The following is a 17634-nucleotide window of genomic DNA, read 5'->3' as shown; positions in this document are numbered from 1 at the left end:
CTCGTTTTGAAACAGAGGCACAAAGTAACTCGGAAATTACCCATTACTGAGCTCTGTTTCGGTAGTTGTTGTCTGCTTGCTCCTGCAGCCACTTTGGGTGATTTTATGATCAGCAAGCAATCGCTGTTCGGGTTGTTACGCAAGAAATGTTCATACTGTGAGAGCGGGTCGCGCGTAGAATAGCATGATACCTAATTGAGCCAAATTGTTTAGGGGTCAGTAGACGGTGGCTATTTTTGAGATATCGATGCCCGAATTTGCAGGAGGCGGAACGCAAGTACCTGCAGGCTTGATGCGTTTTCGGCGTCTGTCGGCTAGTGCCACTTAAATGATTTGCACAACCGTTCAAGATTCTTTTTGCAACACCATCAAACAGATTTGCACCGTAAATTCAAAAGACGTTTTTGCCCCAAGGTGTTAATTTAGCCGTGGAGACCCAGGGTCAATTAACAAAGCACGCTCTGTCAGGTGATAGGCTGCTCACACATCCAAAGCAGTGGTCTCCGTTTCGCTCCCTTGAAGAAGCGAAGACCGGGTCGATACTAGATAGGTTCTTATATACCTCTTTCCAACTCGAATCAATTCACACATCAATACAACAACATGACATTTCATTGCGGCACAAAAACGGATCTACTTTCACGTTTCTTTTGGATCGAGGTCTTTGCCGAATTTTTAACTACACTTTTATACCTGTTTCTAGCCTGTGGAACAGGGTTAACTTGGAATAACACTCCAAATTCTGTTATGCACATTGCATTGACTAGTGGACTGAGCATTGCAACTCTGGCCATGTCAGTTTTTCACGTTTCTGGTGGACTTATAAATCCAGCCTTGACCGTCTGCATGATGGCCGTTGGAAGGGTCTCAATCTTGAAAGCAGTGTTCTTTATTGCAGCGGAGAGTGCGGGAGGTAAGGATACATTGCAATTCATTATAATATAGTTTGTAGGTACGTTGCGGATTACAGGGAGCGGGAAAGCAAGTAGAAATTCAACTGCATTGGGAATCTGTGAATACATTTTTAAAATGAAATGTGCAAGTTCACGAAAGATCTGAAAGTTACAACAGAAAGTAAGCTGTACGAAGACGCTTTCGATCAATTTTGGTCTGAAATCGGAAAAGGACGTTACCGGCGACAGGCATATGGAGGGAATCGAAAGAAACCTGAAATATTTGCACACACTTGCCATGTCTAATTCGATAATGACATCGAAATCAGCCTAAAGACTTGAAATAACTAATCAAATGATAATTTTGAAGCGAGTTTTGTCTATCAATCTACGTCCAAGGTTTGATGTATGCTGCACTGCAAGTTGTGTTAATCATAGCGTTTTCCATATCGTTCTCAGTTATCTAAAACTTCTAAAGTACTCATGTATTACTGCACAAGTAGATGCCGATGTTTTACGGTGTAAGGCTTTCTAGAGCAGAAACTGCTTTTTCACTCATAAAGTTTACCTCTTTCCCTTAAGCTTCACAGTCAAAATGCAGTTACATTTTAACTTACGTCTTTTCCAAATCTTTAAATTTTTTCAGTTCAGCTATGTTTACACATTATTATTCCGAAGCGCCTTGGGCAATTAGTGAACTGGCGCCATAGAAAAGCAACTATTCTTTTATTATAACAGCTACGTTGTTCCAGGTCAGTCCCATGTATAACCTCTTTGTCAGATTTTAATGTCCTAGCTAGAAAAGGGCTGTTGTTAAAACCTCTGAGAAATCATCAAATGTACGTTTTCTCTTTCGTTAGTATTTTAGCATTAGTCATTTCTTAACATGCAAGTATATTTTGTTTTGCGACATACGCAGAGATCACTTCGATATTGACCTGACTTAGGATGGCATTACGCAATGGACCTTCGCTTCGCTAGGTTTTATCTAGCGCACATAGATCTTTTTCCTACGGCTTGAAAATTCCCAATCTTCCAACCTGGGCAGTTCAAATATTTCAGACAAAATCACCAATTGACCAACAAACAAATAAACAAACAAGTGAAATGAGCACCCTGTCCTGACAAAGTAGCCCGTTTCCAATTAACACCCCCCTTCTTTTGAGTTGCCAAAATTAAATGAGCTCCCCACTTGGATTCTATGCCCTTGCATGTACGCACCGCGGACCTATTTTTGCAGTTTTGCCGTTTCGGTATCTGGTCTGAGGGATTATGATCGGAAGTGTTAGATTTATAATGTTTTGGCAGAAAACTCTAAGCATAGACTCAGGCAACTATATTGTCGATGAAAATCTACATTTTACAGACATTGAAACAGTAGATACTCACTGGAAAAAACACGGCTCTGAACACAACAAATAACTGAAGACGAAGCGCGGCGAGTTTTCCTCCAGAACGGTCGCTCTTAAAGTAGGAAACGACTGCTTGTCCTTTTTCCGTCTGAGGAAACCGACATAATATGTTTCGGTTCTTCAAAGACATCGAAAATAATTCAAGACGTAGAAAGATGAAATACTAAAATGAAAAAACTGAGATTGAATTGGCAATTGCGTGAAAGGTCGTAGAGTGACATTGCGATTCAAGACCTTTCAGAACAGTCCCTCGACAGTTTAGCGGTAATTTTAAGAATTACAGTAACTTGACGACGCTGAATGGACAGTAGACAGAAATTCAAAATAATTTATTCCCGATATCTCGAAAACCTAAAACGTTTCTCTTTTGGAGTTTTTTGCAAAAGGAAACCCAAAAATGTCCTTACCAGTGATTGAGGAAAAAAGAAGAACATTTGCATTTTTGGATGAAAAATTGACAGAATTACCCAAAGAGCCAACACTAAATAAATAATAAGGCTTCACTCTAATGGACCACCTCTTTTGCAACTACTACAGCCGTTATGTTCTTTTGCACCCACTAAAATTTACTTGTATAAAATTTCCGGCTTCCGTCACGATCGATTCAGTATCTGAAGGGGTCACAAAAACAGTTAGGATCTGAACAAGATCCCAGGATAATTATGATCAAATGCAGAGCGTATGCAAATGACATATAGCTTTCTTGTGAGTACTTGAGAAGGGTCCCCATGGCATGAAACCACGAGGGTAATTTCAGTGAAGCTTAGGTCGTGTTTTACAGGGACTAACATTCGATTCAGGGAAACCGCCACCTGTTTGGCTGATTTGTCTCCCTGTCCCAAACGAAGAAACTGGAAGATAATCCTCTTGTTTGTGAAAGTACAGTCCTTTATTTAAATTACACGACCTTGATCTATCTTACTACACCAGCTCAAAGATCTCTCCGTGTACAAAACAGATAGCTGAGAAACATAATTGACGCCGGTATCTTGTATCTTGCCCAGGGACACATCACCATCACGGGTCTAATTCAGCATGGAAACTTAATAGCGCAATCCGAAGTCTAACTATCAGGCCATTCCGAAAAGGCGAACACCGAGCTCAAATTTGAGCTGTAAGCCAGTGCATGAAGCTAGAGTAAGGCTGAATTCATCAGGTTATGCTGTTGACATGGTCACCTGCAACCTCAGCGACATGGTCACAATTTCAAGTTTACCAATGATTTGGCATTCCGGTCTCGCGATAGCATTATTGTATGATCAACTGATATACAGTGACGCTACTGATCAACTAGATCATAGTCTATTGTGATCAATCAACGTATAATTGTTGAAAAGTGTTGGAAACTGTTGCCAGCTACACGGCTCGGGTTGACTTTCTTTGATGTGCACCGCTTCAACTTTAAACTGAAGGTATTATTCACTATCTGAACTCGGTCGGACAAGGTGCGTCAAACTTTTACTGGAGATGTAGTCAAAGTTTCTGAAAAGTTGCATTGATACCGTTATTAACATTGAAAAATGATAAAGTCGTCGTATTCATACATACTAGTACACTTCTGTCATCTGGATATAATGATTCTAAACGACCTATATCTCTTCCACTCGACATACAGATCTTCAGGACCTACAAAGTTAAGGTTTACGTTTGACCGCCATTTTCTCTCAGAAACATGAAATTAATGGTTACACTGCTTTTATGCTCAAAACGTTAATTTGCGCGATGCACATGGTGGCATTCGGCTGCCACGCGAAAAATGAGACAGTCGAAGCTCTCATAAGCGAACGCTTCGAAAATTCGAAAACGTGGTCGCAAATAGAGCTGCTTGCTTCTAAGAATGGTCGCGACTCGTAAGCAACCGGCCACGGGCTGAAATAATGGAGAATGGACTTAGTGTGATTGTCTTTCAAATTTGATTGAGTAGAGTGGAGTCGCTTATCCAGTGCCATCCATGACGTGTGCAGCGACTCAAAACAGTTGTAGTTCTTTCCCAATCGGAGAATTTCGTCAACTTTCCGTATTCACAAGACCATGAGCCAGCCTATAACCCAAAGATAGACTTTTTAAAGTCTTTCAGTTTCTCGTGCACATTAACCCACTAACACTTCCCCTCACGGATTCCACCCTCAGTCGACCCTCCCTCCAATTTTAGTCAACAATGACAGATAGTCTCAAACTCAAGTCTGTCATCCACATCAAGTCACGACAAGTGGCTAATGAAAGATGACGAATATTTAGCCAATCAGCATGTGTGACTTTGAAAGTCCTTCTCGGTTGTTCCTAGCCCTTGAAAGCCGGTAGCTGTGGGGGCTTTATAAGGTCTCTTGAGTAAACATCGCCTGCACTTTTGAACACTGAGACAGCAGTGAGTACCGGTCTTGTTTTGGTCCATACATATAATTAACACGGATCGACGCAAACATGTTTCTTCGAGACGGTAAAATGGAGTTACGTTCCCGATCATTTTGGACCGAAGTCTTCGCCGAGTTTTTAGCAACACTCTTATTCCTGTTCATGGTATGTGGGACTGTATTACCATGGAACTACAGCCCTCCTTCGGTTATGCACATCGCTTTCAGCCATGGACTGAGCATTGCGACTCTTGCCATGTCTATTCTACACATTTCCGGAGGACAGCTTAACCCAGCCGTGACCATCTCTATGATGGCCGTTGGAAGAGTTTCAATGTTGAAAGCTCTCTTCTTTATCATAGCGCAGTGCACGGGAGGTAAGGATTTATGCAAATAGAAAATAGTATTCGGTCTCGAGAGAGTTAATGTAGATCTATATAAAATTCGCTATTCAGGAAATTGGCTAACGATTCAAAGCATTTGGCTGTTGTAGAATGATATATTTTGGTAAACGTAAAAGCACTGACCTCTTCCGGAGGAGTGTTAAAAAAGAGCTAAAAAGTCACGGGATTTCTAAAAGGCTACAGCCGAGTTCTTCTATACTTAATGAACAACAAGTGAACTTAATTTCAGGTTGCTGTAGTTGATTAAGTTTTCACTTTATTAAGCTTCTCTTGTAAACCGGAATTGAAAGCCAACACTCAATGGAATGACGTGACAATTCACATTACTTCAGATATTTACATAAGAGTGGATCGCAAACAAACTCCTATAACACATGATGTGTTTTGAAATTTTCACATAAAGTAAGAGGGAACGCAACGCTCACTTCAGGACGAGAAATAAATCGTTTTTTTTTCCTTCAAGACAGGACTAGTTATTTTCATGCTTCGTTTTAAAAATAATCTTAATGAAGGCGAAAAGCAACAAGAAACCCATCCGAGCCTGAAGCAAGCGTAAAAAAATAATATAAAATCTCTGGAGAGAGTGAAGTCTGTTTTTAGTCAATTACACGAGACACTTCACGTCAGGAAATGGAAGGAACATCAGACTTGGGACTATTGCAAAAGCCAAACGAAGATTAGCACCTCCACTTATGAACGCAATATCAGTCAGTATATCAAGTTTTGTCAAAAGCAAGCTCAGTGTAATAAAAGAGCTTGAAAAGATAATACAGTTAACACGATCAATTCGAACCCATTGGACCAAGGAGAATATTTCAGGCATAAAACAAAAGAGCCCACAGCGATGAAATGAAATATGTGGTCAAGAATTACAAATTCGTGCCGTTCAAGTTCTCGATGAGATAGTTATGCATAGCTCTGATATAACTGGTTTTAAGAAGTCCCATGAAGAAATTAGTAGATTAAAAGCTGTCTTAAAACTAGAAATACGTGTACAAGAAAATAGAAGTTAAGTTTGTGGCTAACTCTATTTTTAGACAATCAGCCTTATTCTCAATTAGTGTTATTTTTGAAAGAAAACAATCAGATTGTCTTTTTTTAACTCTTTTAATGTACATTCTTTTTCCCTGTTTTTTTTTTTTTTTTTACCAAACACGCTAACGTTAAAGATTGATCTCATATAAGGGAAAACCATGGAAACAGTAGTTACTTAAATTATCTAACCTCTCGGCCAAAAGAAGGTATTAAATTCAGACAAGACTGTAAATGAAAACATGAATGTACAGAGAAACGACAGAGAGCATCCAGGAAGAACTGTCTAATGTTGTTATCTGTTATTGCGGGGAATGTTTCCGAGGAAAATACATGACCGTCATTTTCCTCCATTACGCCTTACAAGCAACATCAACTATTATGATCTCTCTTGTAATATTCGCCCTTTGATGGGTCAATTTGGTAGGCAGCATTCTCACGTGCAACCCGCTTCCCATTCGTTCTCCTTTCTCTATACTAGAGTAAGGAAATTTTGGAATGGTGGTATGGATCTGGTAAGCCAAGCTTTATATCAAGTCTTATACTACAAAGATATATATTAAATGTTAAGATTCCGAGCTGCGCAACTGTTAACATGACTCTTTTTCAAGGGAGTATACCTTTTGCTGTGGAAGGCGCGGTGGCAAGACAGGTAGCTCTCACAGAGCCTGTCTCCACCCATGCGGGTGTATAAATGAGTTTAATGCTGGGGGTAACCCTGTGATGGACCAGCATCCCATCCAGGGGGGAGTAGAAATAGTCCTAGTCGCTTCATGCTACAGAAATCGGTGATAAGCGCCGGCCTGATGGGCCACTTGGCTCGTATGTAGACTTGCCCTACAAGCTCAACTCTAAAGACAAAATTTGCTCATGTTTTGTTTCCTTTTCAGCCATCTGTGGGGCAGCCATTGTTTACGGCATCACTCCAAGCCAATCTGTTGGCGCTTTAGGAGTTACAGCACCCGCCAATGACGTCACCACTGCGCAGGCGTTTGTGACGGAGCTAGTCCTCACTTACATTTTGGTTTTCGCGATTTTCGCGGTCACCGACCCAAGCAGGGGCATGACAGGTTATGGGGTACCGCTGGCCATTGGAATTACTGTGTTCATCTGTCTCATGCATGGGGTAGGAACTAAACATTAGTATGTAGATAGCATGCCTTGTTTGAGTTCAGAGCGGCAATTAAAACAAGAAATTTCATAACGCTTTACAAATATAAGGACCATTTTCCAACGAGAAGGCAAGGAAAAAGGCAAAGTCATATGTGCGAATCTGTGAACTATTCTTTTTACAATACCGTAACTGCCTAATTTCTCGCGCGGGTGATTGGCTCATTTTAATCATAAATAAGAGTACAGACGAATAAAATTTTACTTTATGCAAGATTTAAGTTTGACTTTTAGCTGTTAAACTGTCAACTTTTTAACCAATGAGATTTTATGGACTTTTTTAAGTAGCCAATCAAAAAATGAGAGAAGCTATTGACAATGTTCGCGACATTTTTAATAAAATTCACTTATCTTTGTTTATGGCAAGTTTACGGCGTCTTTTCCCCTCAATCATTCCCAGCATTTGACCAGTTTTGGGTCTTGACCAGTTTACTGCGGAACCACTTGCCTCCTGCTCGTGGTTCCACAGCCACTTTGACAATGTTATGACGCAATTTATCATCAATAAGAGGCCAGACGCATAAAAAACTGACGTGAATTTGTTAATTTATTTCCATTGCAGATCCCATCTTCTGGGGCCAGCCTAAACCCTGCTCGTTCTCTCGGCCCTGCTGTCATTATGAACTCGTGGAAAGACCATTGGGTAAGAAAACAGGTTGTGGATGATGTGGTAGCAAAATTTGCGTGTCCAAACAAGGGTATTTTCTACCCTAGTGCTAATGTCTTTTACGGTATTCTTTTATCGAATCTATCGTTTTCTGAATGTGTATTCTTTTGTTATATTTTGGGCACGTGCTGGCCTTTTGAAAGAGGTTTCTATTAACGATTTATAGGGGGAATTTTCATACCTTTTTTGGAAAAGGAGGCCAAACTAAGTAAATTCAAGATACACTAGTATTATTTAGTCTCATACTTTTATGGAGCTCAGCGACTCATACCGATACAAAACGTCTCAGTGGCGACACGAAAACAACTTTGGATATTCTACGAAAGCTTCGCCAAGGCAAATGTTTTATCCCTGGCGTAGAATAGAGCGTCGGTTTACGATGTTAGAACACAGATATCAAGTGCTCGTAGAATACTGCAAGACAAGGATTAGTTTTGTCGATGGTAAGATATCTGTGCAAAGAAGTGATGGTACATGCGGTATCGTATAAACTCTTATTCTTAGGCCATCGTAGTTTGATAAAAAATATAATACAAACAACGGTGATAAACATTGTATTCGAGCTCATTTTAATCAGAACTTGACGTTTTGTATGCTAGTCAACATACATATTCAAAAGTGACCGTTACAAATTTTTCAATGGAAAATATTAGTGGTCTGGAACATGCAGGCTTATGAGACTACGACAAAAAATATTACAGTCAGTCAGTAACTCAAGCTAGAGGCAAAAAAAATTGGAGTACAGTGCCGTAAAAACGATGTTTCACAATCTAGGTCTCGTGGTGTAGAAGAAACTTACGGACGTGATTTAACACGATCTACTCATTTTTCTCTCTCAATAACAGATATACTGGATTGCTCCTACGGCTGGCGGCCTGATGGCGACGTGCACTTACCAGCTGTTATTTGCAGGGCAAGGAAAGAAGCAGACTGATACACTACAAAATGGTAACACCTACACTGTGGAAATGACGGACCAGAATGATACATCAAAGTTCATTGTCTCCAATTTTTAATAGTTTTAATACATGTTTGAAATTCAAAACAGAACTGTTTGTAGTATACAGCGGAAGAAAGAGACTCAGTATATAGAAACTTTTGGGAGACTGGACACGGGTTAGCTTGCAAGGATTTCTGGGTTCGTTTGGTGTAGACGAAAACTTCGTAGCATGGAATAGGCCATATTCGTATTCTCGGTATAGGACTGGAACTAACTTGCAACTGAGGCTAATGCCGGCGGGGAATCTTTTCAAATGCAAATGACTTTAATCTTCGTTTAATAATATTCCCCCGCATAAGCCTCCATTGCAAGCTGGTTCCAGTCCACTACGGCGAGAACACGAACATGGCCTCAAGTTGTTGAGAGTATGGTTGCCCTGGCATTGTTTCTCAAGAGTGATTCGCAAAGTAGAAACAGTCTCTACACTGATAGTTCTGTATGAATTTTTAGTTGACTTGAAATAAACCTCTCGATTGTAAATAAGTTACACAATGTAGACGGAAGTTAAAAAGAAATCCCTGAAAACTACGAGTCTTCAACTGGATTGTAACCAAGCAAAACTGAACTATGAAGCCTTTAGAATACAGCTGTTGCATATTCGCCATTTCTTTTTTATAAATGCAGGGCTGGAAATTTTAAAGCAGTTTTCTTCCGGATTTTGTGTTGCCAACGCAATTACCGCCTCTTCTTAGATGTAAATATTTTTGCTTTTTTATGCAACGTTTCTAAAAGAGGATAATGCACTTTTGAGGTCTAGAAAAATTTTTGAACGCACTTGCGTTCCATTCACGTGTCCATTAGGAGTTTTTCTAGACCTCAAGCGTTCAATATTCTCTTTCGAGTTAAACAACATGGAAAACCATCTTCCATTTGGTAAATTGCGCATATTTAATATACTAATATTTACAATACTGACAAACGGATGGCGTGAAGAATTAAAACTTTAATCACATTTGTGTGTTATCGTCGTAGTGTTTTTTATTTATGGACTTCCAATCGCAAAATCTAATCAGCGGCTTCCACTTGTCACGCATGTGCTTGCCGGCGTTATCTTCCCCATCCTTCGTTGTCTCTAAATCTCCTTCACGGAATCCGCGATCCTTTCGATCAGCACCAGGAATCGGGACCTCTGACCTTGTCCAATTTTCAGTCCGCGTACTCACGTCCTTATAGACCTGCTGCAGACCCATTCATTCGTTTGTTCCTTCCTTCTTTCCTTCCTTCCTTCCTTCCTTCCTGCCTGCCTGCCTGCCTGCCTGCCTGTCTTCCTTCCTTCCTTCCTTCCCTCCTTCCTTCCTTCCAGCCTGCCTGCCTGCCTGCCTGCCTTCCTTCCTTCACTCAATCAATCGTTTTTGCGTTCGTTCTTATGCTCTCTCACCGCGAGTTGGTTAGTTGATTAGTTCGTTCGTTCGTTAGTTCGCTCATACATTCGCCCATTCGTTCGTTCGTTCGTTTGTCTCAAAATCTTTCTTTGTTTGCGTCTATATTTGTTCACCCTATAGCTTTTGTAAAGAAGTACACTGCTTGATGGTGGGTATCAGCTATTTTTAATTCCTCTCTACAGTTTATCCTATTTCAAAGAAATTTAATTACATTTGAACGTCGGTGCTTAACACCTATTGTCTTTTAGTAGCTTGCAACTGCAACCTGTCTAGAAGTCGATGTAATTTTTTACCTTTTGTTTTAAAGTTGCTCCACAAACGGTCGTTTTATGTAGGGCTTCTCGATTTATAGACAAAGGAGTGAATAGCCACCAATGGAGAGCTAATCAGATTCGACAATTTGCGGCATAGAATGCGGCGAGTTTGTCGGAATTATACTAACGACATTAACTTGGTGAAGCCTCCATTAACTAGAATGCATTAACAAACAAGGCTTACAGAAAGACAATGCAACCGAGGTGTTTTAAAAACAAGAAAAAATATAAAACTACAACTATACCTCCCGCAAAGCGAATAATTTTGTCAAACAATCCACAGCTGTATTTTATTTCCTAGGCCTTTCCACAAATATCACGTAAAATCGCCTTAATATCTTTCCAGGACATTCTCAATTTTTTTTAATATCGCTAAACGGTTCTAAATATCTAGAAAAACCCTCGAAATATCTCTTATCTGTGATTTAAAAATAAACCGATTTTGAATCACTTAGGCCAAATATAAATGTTTCGAATTTTTCAAAATTTTCTTGCAGAAGCAGTAGAGGAAGAAGATTCTGGCGCATCGATGTAACCAGCATCCACCATTTTTAAAAATTGTTGCTTTACTGCTTTAAGTGATATCGAATATATTTTTCAAGTGGGAAATCGCTAAAATGTCTTGTTTCTGGCATAACAATAAGAATTGTTTCAAGAAAATAGAGAGGAAAACACAGGGCTCAGCCAAAAGGAGCTGTGACCATTTCTAAATATCCCCAGACTTTCTAAATATCTAAATATTACCTAAATATCTCGGAAACTTCTAAATATCTCAAAAAAAAAAAAAAAATCCGGGTATTTGTGGAAAGGCCTACTATTTCCCTATTGAAGTCATTTAAAGCAGTTGTGAATTCGCATGGTCCTTACACATGGTGAACATTGTTGCCATAGCAAATTGTTATATCGCAAACCCAAATTTACTAAAAACATCATAAAAAGTATTTAAACATCCGTCAAATGTTTAGAAAAACATCACTACGTACAAGTTCTTGGTCATATCGCAGAGTTTGATTGACTTTGCAGTGACGGAAACAAATAATAACAAATCAAACACGCGCATCTGACAAAGATGTATTGAAAATATTCAGACTGCGAGCCATTTTCTGGGCAAAACATGATGTTAAGGGCAGGAAGCGATCTCCATAACAAAAATAGAAACTTAAATTGCTACCAAGCCAATAGTCGCGCGCAGCGAACAATTTTGTTTGACGACCATGCATCAAAATCATGTTAAGAATCAACATAAATGATGCGCGCTGTGTGAGCTAAGACATTTTGAAGCTGAACAATCGACTGGCATTAGCAGTTCAAACATGCCGGACGCGACTGCGCTCCGAAAGCGCAAATTTTGGATTTGTGCCGGAGGAGAATTTTTTGCGACAACGATGGTTGTTTTTCTGGTTTGTGGGTCAAAGTTAAACCGGTACAGCAGCTCTGACATTGTCCTACACGTCTCCGTCACTGCAGGACTTAGCATCGCCACATTAGCCATGACGATCGGGCACCTGAGCGGAGGCCTCATAAACCCTGTTGTGAGCGTTGCGTTGATGGCAGCACGGAAAATCTCGATCCTAGAAGGGGTGTTTTATACGCTGGCGCAGCTCCTTGGAGGTAGATAAATTAGGTGCACATAGGGAAATATCCTACACCATGATGGATATTTTTCAACAATTTCGCTCGCGAGAAACGAGGGGACCAATTAACATCCAAATAAACCGCACTGCGTTTGAAGAACTTTCTAGTACATTTTAAACGTGCATTCACGTTTTTCATGCGCATTCAGGTATATGTATCTTATATTTAATGGTGACTTCTAAATGAGAAAATTACGACAAACGGGTTTCCCTGTTTAGTTCACTGGTCCTAGAAATCTTTAAGCAAGAAATTGTCTTTATTTTTCCCGATATGTGCAAAAAAGCTTGTTCTTAACCATAAGTTTTTATTTTATGGTCGGTTCTTGTAATGGGTTTTATTTTGGACGGCAATTAAATGATGAAATTAATGAATTCAAAGCGTAAAGAATACGTTTCGCTTAAGGAATACGTCACTTAGTCAGGCGAATTCAAATAAAATCGTTTGACTGCGCAAACTTTCGTCTTCAGCCTGTGAGGGCCTGAAAAATAGAAAATAAACATGAACGTGTTATCAGTTAAAAGCGACAAAGGAATAAAATCACTGTGACAGTTATACTTCTATTCCAAAGACCGAAGTTGTTCATTATTCAACCCAACTTAAATTCGCAAATGAAAAGTTCACAAGAATACTTCTTTACAATTGTAATTTGTCATTGACTAGCGGTAAACAGGTGAAGGCAGTCAAAAAAACTCGTAAACACTAAAAGGAAGTCATAGGAAGACATATATTTCAAATCTTTCGGAGTGGTTGTTTTAGGGTAAGCTGCAAACATGCAACTAGAAGATGCGGACACTGGTTTTTGTTTTTTTTCATCTCCGGTTTATATTTCTTAGCGTAGCAAAAAGAAAGTGATACAGGGAAATTTCCATACCATTAATTGTAGTTTCCGAGGTGTAATTACAATTTACCGTGTATTTTAAGCTTTGCATTTGCTGAAAAAAAAAAAAAAAATTAAATTAGCTACAAAACCGGTGTAAACCTTACGAAGAAGACAGAATGTACGCAGTGTTTTATGTACGTACGATATTCAGTTTTTTTTTTCTCGAAATTTATTCTTCTTTAATCATGCAATCTTAAATTTTATTTTGTCTCGCAAAAACGTAATAGGAAGCGCCACAGCACTTTTGTTTAAACTCCGCATGCATTCACTGGCGATGTTCTTGATAAAGCTGGCATCTGTGATAAGCCGGCACAAAAAAACAAAAACCTTATCTGTTCGGTAACCAAACACATCCGTACGTGTCACTTGTCATTGCATGTTTCCATTTTAGTTTACGCTTCATTTTAGTTTACGCTCGGCGTTGGCCAAAAAGCACACTTGATTTTTATTAAATTAAAGTCTGTGATAATTATCAAGATTCCCTATAGCGGTCCTCGGAACGTTTATTAAAATAAATTTCTGCTTTCCATCAATTTTTTTTTGCCAAAGTTGACTTGAACTTTTTTTTCTTATGAAGAATATTGTTTTCCCGGTCCGAGCTGAATATTTTTTCTGCCGATTTTAGGCTGAAAATATTCTTGTGAATATTCTTAGATTGAAGCCTGGTATATGGCACACGTAACTTCTTTGAGAAATATTATTAGCATCAAACATACAGCTAGTGCTGTTTTTGTTGTATTTTGGGCTAGTTTTGCCATTTAGAGAAAGGAAGAATTTTACGCGGCTTAGTTAAAAATATATAATTGTATTGTATTTACAACGTTTTCAACACAAAAATTCTATTCTCTTCAAAATCTCAGCCTCGGGTTTATTCTTAAAATATTCTTAAAATTTTGAAAATTTCAGCCTCGATATTCTTATAAAATATATTCTTGTGGGGGCAGAGTGTACATATTAAGAAAAAATCTGAGGACTCCCGATAATGAATCCCGCCCTAACCGGTGAAATAGTACACCGAACGCAAGTAAATAAACTACACTAAAAAACAGATTTAAAGGAAGCAAGTATATGGTTAACTTTTTGCGCGACAAAGAAAGATATTTTGAGCTACGTTACCATGAAAACGAATATTGTTCGACAGTTCGGTTACATTTGAAATGTCGTGGAAACAAAGATAGAAAGGATAAAGAAAGAAAGAAATTGTGAGCTCTGTTACCAGGAGAGCGAATATTGTGCGACAGTTTCATTCAGTGCAAAATTTCGAGGAAATAGTGGAAAATAAATTTAATTTTGAATCCAAGTTTGTAATTTTAAATTCGTACATAAAGGTGACCCTTGTACCCAACGTTACCTTAAAATCTTGTTTCCCAGAAATTCGCGCCTAGCTTACTGCAAATTAAGTTTTTGCACAGATTTGAAATTCTATACAAAATTCACTTAGAACTACCTATAAAGGCTTGTAACCTAGCGACACTAACTTGACAAAATATTTCTTTTACAGGAAAATAGCTGTTTACAAGGAAACTGAACTCTTAGAATGGGTTCCACTTTTCAAGTGCCCCATCAGTTTACAACAGTTTTTTGACATTGGTTCTTAACTTTACAATATCTTGGACCGACAGAAAATTTAAGATTGTAGTTATATATAGAGGCAGAGCAAAAGCACATGTTCACAAAAGCGATTTAATTTCACAATTGAAATGCGTCTGAAACCCTGTCAGGATGGTATCTTTCGCAAATCTACTGTGCAATTTGCTATCGAGGATTGTGAACTAGCAACTCAAGGCTGGTATTGCTTTTGGAAAAGATTCCTTTATGTACAAAGCTTGCCAGTAGACGTATTCTACCGAATAGCGCAAGCTAAAATTATATACACAGTGCCGTCTTTCAAAACAAACAGCAACGACGAAAAATAAATATTTTTTTCCGGAATACACTTTATATATCTGAGGCTTCCATATTTGCCAAACGTTCTGTTTGTACAGTTGAAAGGGTCGTGCCACTGAGTGGTTAAGATAAAAATATGTTCTTTGCGGCTGAAAACCTGAATGACATTTTTGACTGCTTCACGTTTACCCTGTCATACGGATCTGTAAAAGACAGATTATCATTAAATGGGCGAACGAGTGAACAAACGAGAGGGCGAGCGAACGAAGGAACGAACGAGCGAGGGAACGAACGAACCAACGAACCAACGAGCGACCGAAAAAGCGAACGAAAGAACGAACGAAACGAACGAACGAACGAGGAACGAACGAACGAGTGAACAAACGAGGGAACGAACGAACCAACGAACGACCGAGGGAGCGAACGAAAGAACGAACGACCAAGAAACGAACGAACGAGTGAACAAACGAGGGAACCAATGAAGGAACGAACAATCAACGAAGCGAACGAAGAAACGAACGAACCAAGGAATGAACCTACTCACTAAGCATTGTTTGTGTTTAACATTCTGCCAATTAAACAATTACACTTTCTAACTCCACCTTTGAAATAAACGTATTTTTGTTACCAGGAATTTTAGGAGCAGCGCTTTTGTATGGCGTGACAAGTCCTCGGTTACACGGGGACCTGGGAGTGACTAAACCTGCGGAAGAGATAAATGGTGCCCAGGCCTTTGGAATTGAGCTCCTTCTCACGTTTGTGCTGATTTTCACCATTTTTGCCGCGACTGATCCTGGAAAGGAACATCGAGGGTACGAAATACCTCTGTCCATAGGATTGTGTGTGTTCATCTGTCACATGGTTGGGGTAGGTGTGTTAAAGTAGCTTAGAAATACTGTACCAAGGCAACCAAAATATTCCAAGGTGTAATTGAAGCTTCTCTCTCTCCCTCCACAAATGTGCGCAAATCTGCTTACTGCGCGAATAGGATTCCTTCATTGTCGAAATTGATGAGTAAAAGGAAGGAATATATACCGAATGGAACAACCTACTTTGCGGGGGAGGGAGGGGGACGGGGGCAGGTAAGGGGACGGGGGAAGGTAAGGGGACGGGGGAAGGTAAGGGGACGGGGGAAGGGAGGAAAGAGGAGCTGGAACAAATTTGTGATCGCTAGATCTTAGTCACGGGACTAAGATAGCTGGACGGCTGTCTCCTAGAAGGAAGGGCATTGGTTGTACGTGCAGAAACTTGTCTCGACTCAGGGTTGAGGTGTGCAGGCTATCAACATGAGGGACCTCACACTGTATCAATGTTTAACATTTTTAAATGTCAAACATTGACACAGTACCAGTCTTTAAAAAGAGTACTAGTCTTTTAAAACGGTACCAGTCTTTAAAAAGACTGGTACTGAGGGAAACAGTTAATTTTGTTTTCCGAGAATCTCAGTGTTACCCGCGAATGTATATATTGTTACACAGCACAATGAAGACATTTAAAGAATTGGTGTCCAATGGTGGTCGTCGGTCAAAATTCGCGGATAACAGTTCACTGTTACTCCCTGACGTCATAGATTTAGCAATGTTGCCCGCTCGGGAAACATTTGGCGGAAAACAGTTAGGTGATCTCGAAGTAGCCAATGAGAGCGCGCGTTGTTAGAAAAAAAAAAAGGAAAAAGCAAACAAAAAAACAACCACCAGTACATTATATTGAATACAAACTTCCCAATCATGGTATGCAGAAATTAGCCTGAATGTTAGGATTCCTCTGTTAAAATTGAACGAGCGCAAGAAGCTCCTTAAAATCAGTTCATGGACATTTAGCAATCGGTAGCAAGATGACTAATATTTTCGATCGACTCTTTTTTTTATTCCAAGATTCCTTTCACTGGCTGCAGTATGAATCCCGCGCGGTCATTCGGGCCCGCCCTGATCATGAACTCTTGGAAACATCATTGGGTAAGCGAGAGAACCTGTTTTACGTCCACGTACCCCTGGGAGCGAAGCGAGGTGGCCAAGAAAATAGTTAGGGCACTTAGACTACAGATCGATCGGTCAGGTTTCAAGTCCTTGCCGGGGTCATTGTTCTACGTTCTTAGGCAAGACACTAATTTACTCTCACAGTGCCTCTCTCCACCCTGGCGTGTATATGGGCACAGGTGAATCGTTGAAGCAACTCGAGAGAAAGAGCTAGCATCTCATCCAGTGGGGTAGTAATATTCCTACGCCCTTCTTGCTACAGAAATTGGTGTTAAGCCAAGAAAGCTGGATTTACCTTTTTATCCCAATTTTTAAAATTTAAACCAATCAGCCGGTTTCCGATTCATTTTGCTCGCGAAATGCTATCTGGTAACTTGTTGAAACATTGTAAGAAGTCGATTTTAGGTGCAAAGACGCATTCTTGAATAATGAACGTTTCACTGCCTTTTTTTTTTTTTTTTTCTTTTCCCCCGTTTTTTTAAGGTTTACTGGGTTGGACCCATACCAGGCGGTATCATCGCTGCATTGCTGTACGAGCACGTCTTTTCTTCAAGCAAAACCGAAGTCGTTCCAAATGTAACTTGAACAGAGCAAGCGAAACTTCCTCACAACGTAACGGAAAGATGATCAG

At 39.7% G+C, this 17634-nt stretch overlaps 1 protein-coding gene across 1 annotated transcript; it reads left to right on the top strand.

Moving 5' to 3' along the window:
• The first annotated feature begins 1435 nt into the window (after nt 1-1435).
• LOC145463892 (uncharacterized) lies at nt 1436-17600 on the top strand. The gene is made up of 8 exons (XM_081447682.1): nt 1436-5033; nt 6983-7218; nt 7825-7905; nt 8775-8930; nt 11891-12236; nt 15659-15894; nt 16902-16982; nt 17487-17600. The coding sequence occupies exons 1-8, from the start codon at nt 4727-4729 to the stop codon at nt 17586-17588; spliced, it is 1545 nt and encodes a 514-aa protein (XP_081303808.1). The 5' UTR covers nt 1436-4726; the 3' UTR covers nt 17589-17600.
• The last annotated feature ends 34 nt before the right edge of the window (nt 17601-17634 follow it).

The sequence above is a fragment of the Orbicella franksi genome, chromosome 12 (assembly GCF_964199315.1).
Source record: "Orbicella franksi chromosome 12, jaOrbFran1.1, whole genome shotgun sequence".
In the NCBI taxonomy this organism is placed as follows: domain Eukaryota; kingdom Metazoa; phylum Cnidaria; class Anthozoa; order Scleractinia; family Merulinidae; genus Orbicella; species Orbicella franksi.
This window is presented reverse-complemented; position numbering and strand designations above follow the sequence as displayed.